The 12,071-nt window shown below is 36.5% G+C and overlaps 1 protein-coding gene across 1 annotated transcript in view; it reads right to left on the bottom strand.

Moving 5' to 3' along the window:
• Positions 1-12,071, bottom strand: part of LOC115213298 (4-coumarate--CoA ligase 2-like) — a 56,832-nt gene that overhangs the window by 35,454 nt on the left and 9,307 nt on the right. Inside the window, exon 2 of the mRNA XM_036504176.1 lies at positions 214-520. Within this exon, the coding sequence (XP_036360069.1) occupies positions 214-510 (297 nt within the window). The 5' untranslated portion in view covers positions 511-520. The remainder of the gene's footprint in view (positions 1-213; positions 521-12,071) is intronic.

Here is a 12,071-nt window from a genome sequence, read left to right as displayed (position 1 = left end):
CACTTACTTAGATGCTTCATTCATTTATACGGCTGTCCGTCCATACATACATACATACATACATACATACACGAGTGTGTGTGTTTGTCCTCCACTACCATTTAACAGCTGGTCCTGATTCATTTCCATCCCTGCAACCTAGCAGTTTGGCAAAAAGAAACAGATAGAAACAAGTAAAAGGAAAAAGGTAAAAATATATATATTCATACTTACAATGAGTGGCCTGTCTTTGTATTGTTCTAAATGAGAGAGTATAAAAGAACCAAAATCCACATTGTCAGGTATAGTTAGTGGTTTGTATGCACTTTCAATAATACCCGCTTTAGTCTGCTGTAGACAGCATGTTGTACTAAATGGGTAACACGAAATGGGAATAGATGAACAACTTTTATATTTGCCATGATTTAACAACCATGAGCCATTCTTCTGACATTTTTGTGTAGTCCCAGATTTCGAAATAATCTTTGAAGTTAAGCTGTATAAATTTGGTCTTAAAGAATTTTGTAACATATTTGCTGATCTGCAATAGAACACCAAAGAATATAAAGGAATTACAATCAAATATTCCATATTGCATACTTCATATTTAATATTTCATATTTCTGTAATTAATGAATAATGAATGTAAAAATAAATTAATATAAAAAAAAAGGCTAAGATGTAACTATGTATCAAAAGATAACAATCACTGAGCTCTCTTCTATGATGAGTCTTACTGCTTCTACAACTTTCAAGATATAATCGAGATATAATTAGATGTTTGCAATATCAAGCACCAATCATCCACACCAATGAAGTAGCTTACAAAAGAAGAAGTATTTGGGAAATGAAATATTAACCATATAGGTGCAGGCATGGCTGTGTAGTTAAGAAGTGTGCTTTGAAATTATATGGTTTTGGGTTCAGTCCCACTGCACAGCACCTTAAACAATTGTCTTTTACTTGCCTAAATAGAAACCCTGAATCAACCAATGTCAAGTGAATGAATTTGGTAAACTGTGAGGAAGCAAATCGTGTGTGTGTGTGTGCGTGCATGCGTGCGTGTATATATATATATATATATATATATATATATATTAGGGTGTTTGGAAAGTAATTGCATTTCTTCACCACTATGAAATATGAAACAACTAATCACATCAGAGCCAAGGTCAAATGGGCAAGAACTGTCTAGAAATAGTATATCATCTCTTCTATCCAGCAGTGTCATTCATAGTTATTTGGGTAATTAACTCCCATGGATGATAAGAACTTTATGAAACAACATATTTGCCATTGCTTATTGTATAAATTTCAAGAGAAAAGTACCACTACAGAAGCAATGAAAAACATTTGTGAAGTGTATCTGGATGCAGTGAAAGCATGTACATGTCGGCTGTGTTTTAAAAGGTTTATGGATAGCGATTGTAACATAAGTGACAAGTCTCACTCTGGAAGACAACGCACTTTGAACGACAACCTTTTGAATGAAATTACCCTATCAGATCTACATCAAAGCACCACAGATTTGGCACAAAAATTTTATGTTTCATGTTCAACTCTCCACAAACATCTCAAGCAAATTGGGAAAACATGCAAAGAAGGATTTTGGGTTCCACATGAGATTATGCCTGAGAACTGAACACAATGTGCCACCATTTCCTGGTAGTCTTCTAACCAGGAATAACAATCTTTCATTTCTGCAGCATATTGTTACAGGTGATGAGAAATGGGTTTTGCATCACAACAGAAAATAAAAAAGACAATGATAGTTATTTAATGAGAAGCTCATGCCAACGACAGAACAAGAACTCCATCCACAAAACTCTTTGCTTTGTGTTTGGTGGAACATGAATGGTTATCATCCATTACAAACTATTGAAACATGGAAGGACTATCAATGCAGATGTCTATTGCCAACAACTTGATTGTGTAAATGAAAATTTATGTTGTTGTGGCCAACTTTGGTAAACAGAAATGATGTTATTCTCGAGCATGACAATGCATGGCTACACTCTTCAAAACAAACTAAAAAAAAAATATGATTGTAAGGATGGGAAATTCTTCCACATCCTCCATGCTCACTTGACTTAACACCAACAGATTTCTGTCTGTTCCAATCATTAGAACATCTTGTAACAGGCAAAACATTAGAAAGAGAGGGCAAGAAATAGGTTTCTTTGAACATGACATAAAAAAAAGTTACTTTTCGATTGGGCTGCAGGCACTGAAAACGACGGGGGTTACATTCTTGATTAAAACTATTCAGATAAATGTAATTTACATTTGTTTTTATATCTATTCAGATAAAACTTTCTGAACACCCATATATATATATATATATATATATATATATATACTAGCTGATGTACCCGGTAATTCCCAGGGGTAAAGATGTTCTATTGAAACACCTTATTACTCTGATATAAGAAACAATTTCATTATAACTGCCCCAAAAGGTATATTTTCCCTCATGAAAAAGTACAAAAAACTGTCAGCTGGAGGAGGGAGAGATTGTTGGAGGTTGGCGAGAGAGGTTTTCGAAGGTTGGCAAGAAAAATTGTTGGAAGTTGGTGAGAGAGGTTATTGGAGGTTGGCAAGAGGCGAGCTGGCAGAAACGTTAGCATGCCAGGCGAAATGCTTAGCGATATTTTGTCTGCCGTTACATTCTGAGATCAAATTCTACCAAGGTCAACTTTGCCTTTCATCCTTTCGGGGTTGATAAATTAAGTACCAGTTACGCACTGGGTCGATATAATCGACTTAATCTGTTTGTTTGTCCCCTCTGTGTGTAGCCTCTTGTGGGTAGTAAAGAAATAAGAGGCAAAGACATTATTCTGCTTAGCGAAGGCATCTGGAAAATGTATAACTGCTGTCATTTAAAGAAAAACTATTGTTTTACTGTGAGAAAAGCACTGTTGAAATGTGGAAGTCACTAAAATTATGTTGTGGAATAAAAAACTTATCTATTGTCAGCTTTAGCTTGGTTTATCCTTTGGATTAAATAAATAAATAAAACTTATTTTTAGCAAAAGAATGCACTTTAGTCTCCCTCCTCCTTCGCTGTCTCCCTCCCCCCTTTGAAATATTACAGATGAATAATACAGTGGCATGCAAAATACAAATTCGAAGCTATTTTAAGAGTTGCTACCCAGATGGAAAAAATCTTTCATTCCCAGCCTTCACTTGAATCCCATTGAGAACTTGGGGTGGAATTATATGGTCTGCTTATAGGCATGTACCAATGTATAAAGAAAAAATTGTAAAAATTTCTGTAGAAAACCTCTATAGAATAAGCATTTCTATTAAAAAATTCAATGAAAATTTCCATGATGAACTTAGAAAAATAAACATATATGGAAAACAAATTTTTAAACAGTAAATAGATGTTTTGCTAGTATTGTTTGTTGAGTAGGGATCGTTTTAATGATGAAAGCATGCATATACATTTTAGGTTAAAGTGATTTTATTTGGGGGTGGAAGTTAATTGAAGAAATGAATACAATTGTATACTCAAACACATGCCAGCATGTTTTTCACACTTATTACACTCCCTTTCCCTTTAACTCAACTGTATTACCCCCATTCTCCTTTTACTACCCACCAATTCCTATACATTTCCAGCTGTGATAGCTACAACAGCAGAGGCCAATGACACTTTCATTAATTTACCAGTCTGCTCTCTCCTTTTCTAAAAGTTCACATTATCTTGTTTGATTCAATTTTCTATTTATTTATATTTTTCTGCTTTTCATTCTCTATATCTATCAGGTTCTCTATCCGTTCATTCTCCCCTCTCTTTCTCATGTATGCATAAGTATTATGCTTTCATGCATGAGAATAAGATATATACAGGGTGGGGCAGAGTAGATGGACGTTTTTAAAATGGCTATTACTCAGCCATAAGGGGAGGGGTATATGTCCAACAGGTACTAGGTCCATCCTGTCTTAGCATTTTTTCCCTTTTCTGGTGAAGCCATAGGGCTGTGGATGATGGAGACTGGTGGAGGCACCACAAACAGTACAGACCCCAGAAAATGTGGAACATGTCAGACAAACTTTGTTACGGAATCCGAATTGCTCTGCTTGGAGGCATTCCACCGAACTTCGCATTAGTAATTGATCGGTAAGGCATATTTTGCATGAAGACCTGCATTTCCACCCATACAAATTGGTCATTGGGCAATAGTTGAAACCATGGAACTATGTACAGAGGTTTAACTTCGTATATAAGATGGAAGCAATTTTTGAGGCAAATGACTACCTCATTTTGTTAATGAGATATTAAGCTCATTTTCATCTCAACAGCATGGTGAATCAACAGAACTGTCATTACTGGGCTCTTGGAAATCTGAGAGAACTGCATGGAAGACCACTGTACAGCCCAATAGTGATGGTCTGGTGTGCTGCTGGAAAAGCCACTGTCATTGGTCCTAAAATTTTTTAAAGACAATAATGGAAATGCAGTTACTGTGAACTCTGAGCATTACATCAAAATGATAAACAACTTCTTTGTGCCTGAATTTCAATGAAAACATATGCCTATTCAACATGTGTTGTTTCAGCAGGATGGGGCAACGACCCACACAATCAGAGCATCAATGGTCATTCTTCCTCCTCTCTTCGGTAACAGCTTCTCTTCCTGGTTTGCTGATATTCCTTGCCCCATCCCTCATCCCCTGATTTGCCCATGTACGATTATTTCTTGTGGGAAAGCCTCAAGACACTTGTGTATATGCATAAGCCCTGTACACTGGACGATTTGAAGGAAGCTATTTGTGTGGAAGTTACCCACATCAACAGAGCAATGCTGGAGAGAGTGAAGGTCAACTTCAAAGAACGCCTTCATAAATGCATCAGTGAAAATGGACACCACATGATGGATGTTGCTTTCCACACTTGATTTTAACAGATGCTAATTCAATATACGAACACGCTGATGTCAATAAAATTTGTTTGCAGCTAAAATTAATAAGTTTATGAAGTTTTCAAAAACGTCCGTCCTCTCTGCATTATATATTTCATTGTTATTAAACACTGAAGTCTGTGGAAAGCTACTGCTGTTGATTAAATGTTTCCTGACAATCCAAACCCAACATTTAGTGATGAGTAGAATTTACTCAAGACCAGTAAAAGTCATTTGTGGTGTCCTTCAGGGAACTGTGTTGAGCCCACTTCTGTTTTATTTAGGTAAATGACATTGCAAATACAGTCAAACATTGTACAATAAAAACCTGAGCAGATGACTTCTGAAAGTCATTAAGGGAGTATGACTGAACACAGCTTCAGTTTGGTCTATACTCTGTGATTCAACGCACAGAAAGGGAAAAATGCAGCTAAATGAGGAAAAGTTGGAGCTCATCTACTTAGGAAAAGAGGATATACCTAAGCAATCATATTCTCTTCATTTGAGAGAATTTCTCGTAGTAATAAATAATATTAGGTGTGCACATATCAACAATAAAGTCTGAATAGTGCATATGTGCCCATGAATCTTTAGAACTTTCAATCCTGAGATTCTAATACCAAGCCTCACTTTGAATACTGCTACCCATTGAAGTCTCCCTACATAAATAAGACATTATGAGAATTGAAGCACTCCAAAAATGGATCACACACACACACACACACCACACACACAACAAACAAATAAAAAAAATGGCATGACAAGCCTTAATTATTAGGATCATATTCGTGAGTACTCCGTCATTTGTACAATGGCATCACACGTAACAATGCATATAATTAAATAAATATATATAATTAAACAATGCTTATAATTATATCGTTTGTCAGGTGTTAAGACCCCCTCCATTCTTTATATCACTTCTCTTTATTAACAGCATGGTCAAGCTCAGCATGACTGGCTTTTCATTGCACACATTTTCAACAAGCCTGTTTATTGCTTATGACAGCCAGCTATTTTAAATATGATGACAGTGTTGTCATCCTTGTCCATCTCCAGCACAATGTCATCAGTGCAGAGTCAGATTGTGTGGCAGTGAAGGCACTGAAGTAACTCTGAACAAGAGTTTCTTCATGCTGTCACCTGCATTCAGCTTCAAAATGGTCTAACCCAACATATCGCTATATATATATATATATATATATATATATATATATAACTTAATGGAAAACTCTACATTTTGCAACGCAGAGTAGATAAAAGAAAATATTTAAAGGCCATATCAAAGGATATCAAGTAAAGACCCTGAAAAAACTACACCGGTTTGATGGTAGGTTGGCAATTGCACAGTGTAATTGAAACATGTGTTTGTCTTTGCAAGGCAGTATATAAATTAATGGTAATGTTATGCAACTTTGTAGTAATCCTTATTATTAATATTGTTAATATATATATATATTTATATATATATATATATATATATATTATATATATATATATATATATGTACATATCATCATCCTTTAACATCCTGATGTCATCATCATCCTTTAACATCCATTTTAACATGCAATTACCAAATTATAAGCACCCAGTACATGCTGTAAAGTGGTTGGCATTAAAAGAGCATCCAGCCATAGAAACTGAGCTAAATCAGACTGAAACCTGGTGCAGCTGTCCAACTGCCAGCTCTGATCAAATTGTCCGACCCATGCCAGCATGGAGAATGAACATTAAAAGATGACAACGATGATGATAATTTTCCATACTTGCCTGGGTCAGAAGAAATTTATTCATGCAGATTTTCTGCTGGCAAATGCCCATTTGTCACCAGCCTCACATATTTCAAGGTAAGGTAATATTTTTCTCATGGTCAGACACTTTTTACAGAAGGCTGGATACAAACAGCCATGTTTGTATGATGCTGATGTTCACTCGTTATAACAATAATAATGAAATTATTGTATTCAGTGCTCAGGTGCACCGCAACTTGTCAAAAGTGCATATAAGGCATGTGCCTTAATGTACAAATGTCTGGGAAGTGAACGGTGTATGAGTCAGATACATGCTTGCGTATGTATGGAGGGGAGAAAATCAGGTGTAGTGTTGGCGAATCTCAGGAAGCATGGAAGTTTTGAAGGAAGCAGTGCTCCGACAACTAACAACTGATGTCGGCAGTTTGTTCCATGCTTCAGCAACTCTTAGGGTGAAAAAATGTTTCCGAAAGTCATGGGAGCTGTGCTGTTTTCTGACTTTGTAAACATGTCCACGGGTGTTAGACAGGTGGAGTTTGAAAAGGTGCTCAGAGTTATTGTTGGTAAGATGGTTAATAATTTTATGGGTGTCTGCCAAGTCAGCAGCTGCCAGACGTCGGAGTTTCAATGTATCCCTGCCCAGAGAAGTAAGGCGTTCAGAATATGGCGAATGCCTGATGGAGAGTATTCTCTTGGTTGCACGTCGCTGAACAGTTTCCAAACTCGAATATCAAAGTTTTAAAGGTTTATATCGACTAAAAATACAGCAATATACAATACAATACAAAGATTGCTAAATAGTAAGCAAAACCAAACTTCAACGCAATAACATTTTTATGCAGCGAGTTGCTACATTCTCGAGTAACGAGAACATGTCGTCTGCAGAACGCTGAACATGTCGTCTGCAAACAGAACAGAACTGCGCAGTCGCACTGCAGGCATACAACAGCAATGGAGACAATAAAAAATCACGTAATCAAAACTAAAATCACAACATTTTCCCCACTAAAGAAAAAAAAAAGAACAATTAACCAACAAAATGCAAAATACAAACATAACCATGAGTCAATCACAACAACGTAATAGTGAGGCTTTTCATAAGCGTAACACATCATCAATCATAAATTTAGCCTACCAGGAACTTTTTTGGTTCTGGTTCTTGAGCTGGTGTAGGTGGGACAGAATCGATCATGGTATATGAAAAACCACCATGGTGTTCATGCACTTGAGTAGGATCGCTGTCAGCAACATTAGTTTGATCCTTACTTAACTGATACTCCTCAGTCGTTTTGCCAGTAGGGGCTAAATCTCAAATGGACACAGTACTTTCACGTTCATCTGGGTACTGTACCCTCCAGTGGTTAGGGTTAATTTGTACCAATTGGGCTTCATACTTATTGCGTACGTGTCGTTTAACAAACACTTTGGCAGGTTCTTGCATTAACCAAGTAGGAACGGAAACACCACACATAGAACGTCTAGGAAATTTAAAGAATCTCTCATGCGGGGTCTCATTAGTTGTCGTGCATAATAATGAACGTTGCGAATGTATAACTTCTGGAAGCACAACTTCTCATTGAGAAACTGGTAAATTTCTGCTACGTAAGGCCAATTTAATGGAATTCCATATTACTCCATTATTACCTTTCACATTGAGCATTTCCACGAGGATTGTACACAGTAGAATGAGTAATCGCTATACCCCTATTAAACAGAAATTGTTTAGGTTCTTTAGATGCAAAACATTTAGCATTATCACTATGAATAACAGCAGGAAATCCGAAAAGATTAAACAAAACCTTCAAATTACTAATAGCGGTATGAGCACTCGTACCAGTACATGGAAAAATAAACGAAAAATGTGAATACTCATCCACAACAGTCAAAAAAATAATGGTTCTTTGACACTGAAGGTAGGGGTCCTTTAAAATCAACACTCAATCTTTCAAAAACTTGAGTAGATTTAATTACTGACGAAACAGAGGTTTTAGTAAAGCGAGGCTTCACCTCACAACATATTACACAATTGTTAGTTATACGCTTTATATCATCTACGGAGTAAGGTAAATTCTTAACTTTAACTAGCAGTATCGCCCGGCGTTGCTCGGATTTGTAAGGGAAATAACTATATAAGCATTTTTAGAGAGTTATAGCCAAAACATAGCAAAAAAATGCATTAAAATGGAAAAAAATGATGGTAATTTTTTTTTAAATCGTAGACTCATCGTAGACATTTTAAGAGAGTTACTTCCCTTATATAATAGCGAAAAAATGTATTAAAATGGAAAAAAATGATGGTAAATGTTTTTTTAAATTGTAGACTCATCGTAGACGCGCGCTAATACCCAGAAGGGCTCGATATGAATCACGACTATAAGATACCAGGTTTTGGTTAAACTGCACCGCAAAATGTGGGAGTAGTTAGGAATCTAAATCGTAGGAGACAGACACACAACCTTACTTTTATATATAAAGATATAATGAAACAATCGTGTGATCCCAGGATGACCCAGCGCTGCACGAACACGGTACAATTCATTATCAGTCGTAGCTGTGCAATAGGTACACGATAAAGCATCAGATACAACATTAAACTTACCTTGGCGGTAAATGGTATCAAATTTATACTGGGCTAGTTCGATTCGCCAACGCATTATCTTTTCGTTTTTAGGTTTACTGCGCTTTTGGCAATTAAACATAAAAGCCACACTGTTTTAATTAGTTATTAGTGTGAAGTTACGTCCAAGAATAAAATGAGACCATTTTCTCACAGATTCTACAATCGCTGTCGCCTCACCCCTTCTGTCAGATCTCGGCTTATAGTATCAGCTATAAATTTTTTGATTATTGGCGGACTGTCTTCTCGATTTCGTAACTATGGGTTTACAGTCAGAGTTTAAATTTTAAAAACAATCTCGGTGTAATGTCACTTTTAATGCTCCCAAATGTAACGGGGGCTTATCGCCGTCAAAGGTAATTTGTACATGTTGATGCTGTTTTAAGAAATTTTTGTCCTAAAATTATATCTACAAACAAATTATCAAGTACCACCAGCTTTACTTGCTCGTAAATTCTTCCAGGAAGTTCAACTGAATTCACGCAATAACCGTCGCTTTCGGAACGATTTCCATTGACAGCCATGTTAATTTCATTCCTTTCAGACTTCACCACCAATTTGTTTTTCTTTGCAAAGTCTTTGCTAACATGATTCATAGTAGAGCCGGTATCAATCAAAGCAAATGCTTTCACGCCATCGGCTGTTATTTTATAATTAACTTTAGTAGTAGCTCCACCGTGGAGCCGTGGCGAAGTTGCCATTATCAAGAGCTGCTGATGTATTATCAAAAATTTTTACGGTTACTTGACCGGCATTCTTTACCAAAATGACCAAAATATCCACATTTGTAACACTTGCTCCGCCTAGCAGGACACTTAAACCTCGGATGAAATTCATTAGATCCGCAAAAGGTACAGGACTTTTGAGTTCGTTTTGTCGCTGCACAAGCTGTGTTTCCGGCAGGAATTGAGATTTTGTCTTCTTCACCAATGGAATAACTGTTGACAAACAGAGTCCCTGGCTGTTTATAGCAGACTGACTGCTATTATACACTTCGGAATTCCTTTGAGCAACTTCCAGCGTACAGGCTTCTAAAGTTATCGCCGCATCTTGAATATTTTCTAAAAGTCTAAGGCGAGTTGAAGATGACGTTAATCCCGAGATAAATGCGTCACGAACAGCTTCATGTTTGTGTGTTTCAGCATCCACAGCTCTGTACCCGCAATCTTTAGTTAGCCGTTTCAATTTCTGTAAATAGTCGTCAACTGATTGGCCTGGTTCTTGTTTGCATGTCATTAAAAGGTCTCTCGCAAAAATAATGTTCAAAGGTTTCACGTACAGTCTATCCAGAGTTTGAATTGCTTCTAAGTAATCCTCACATTCACTTATGAGTTCGTAAACGTTTTTATCTACGTGCGCCATTAAACACCTAAGTTTGCTTTCGTCCGTGATAGGCAGTTCAGCAGGAAATGATTCTAAAAATTTTTTTAAAGTTCTGAACCAATATTTCCATTTTTTCGAAGCTTGACTCGAACTTGGATCAGCGGTGAACAAATTTGGTTTTATAAATTTGCTGTCCATTCTCTCTCTCTCTCTCTCTCTAGCTATTTTTAGTCGGTTAAATTGTTATAAACCCAAACTCGAATATCAAAGTTTAAAAGGTTTATATCGACTAAAAATACAGCAATATACAATACAAAGATTGCTAAGCAAAACAAAACTTCATGCAGCGAGTTGCGACATTCTCGACTAAAAAAATGGCTGAACATGTCTTCTGCAAACAGAACAGAACTCTGCGCAGTCGCACTGCAGGCATACAACAGCAATGGAGACAATCAAAATGACGTAATCAAATCTAAAATCACAACTTACAAGCATTACATGACAAGAGTAAACATACACGCAAACACACACACTTATGCTCGTATGGGCTTCTTCTGCTTTCTCTCTACTAAATCCACACTCAATGTTTTGGTTGGTCTGGAGCTATAGTAGAAGATACCCCTAAATGCTATACAGTGAAATTGAACCCATAACCACATGGTTAAGAAGCAAGCTTCTTATCCACATAGCCATGCCTACGTGCATCTTACATGTCACACATGTAGACAGTCTTTAAAGAATCTACGGATCTTTTCGGTTTGAACGGCAGTTTTTTCTAGCAGTGTCATATGAAATTGTCACCCATAATTATGACCCTAGTATCGATCTATTGCATTTCAATCTGTTTTAGGGTTAGGGGTGGGGGGAAGGGTATCTTTTTTCTTCACAAATGTAAATAAACCCAATCTGTTTCTTAAACGAGGGACATATTCATATGGCACAGAATGTTTCCCCTCAATAGACGTCATTGATTGGTTGAAATTGCAGAAATTGAAAAAAAACAAAACAAATATCTTACAAACTATAGAATTTTCTCAACAAAGCCAAGAGGAAAAGATGTTTTATAAACACATTCTACCAGTATACGAAGTTTAAAAGTGTTTAGTTACATGGAAATTATTTTAAAAAACTGCCGTTCAAACCGAAAAGATCCGAATCTACTATGTATATACCCCATAAATAATGTGATTTTTTCAATTGGATGAACTAAAAGTCGGAGGGGGACAGGATAAACTACCTGCATCATCTTGCTATAAAAACAGGTAGTAATTTTACTTTGTCCTTATTCTTAGAGCAAGTTTTGAAGAGCACAGTTCAATTTTAGCAGTTATTTTTCAAGGCTATAATGAAAGTGACAAAGGAGCATATTTAGCATATTCTGCTTTATGAGTTCCATAAAGGCAACAACACAATAGAAAGTGTGAGGAATGTTAATGTAGTATATGGGGATCAGACAATAAGCTTAAGCCAGTGTCAACAGTGGTTCCAGAAA

Source organism: Octopus sinensis, linkage group LG6 (genome assembly GCF_006345805.1).
Source record: "Octopus sinensis linkage group LG6, ASM634580v1, whole genome shotgun sequence".
Taxonomy (NCBI): Eukaryota; Metazoa; Mollusca; class Cephalopoda; order Octopoda; family Octopodidae; genus Octopus; species Octopus sinensis.
The sequence above is the reverse complement of the archived record's forward strand: the minus strand, read 5'-3'. Positions and strand labels throughout refer to the sequence as shown.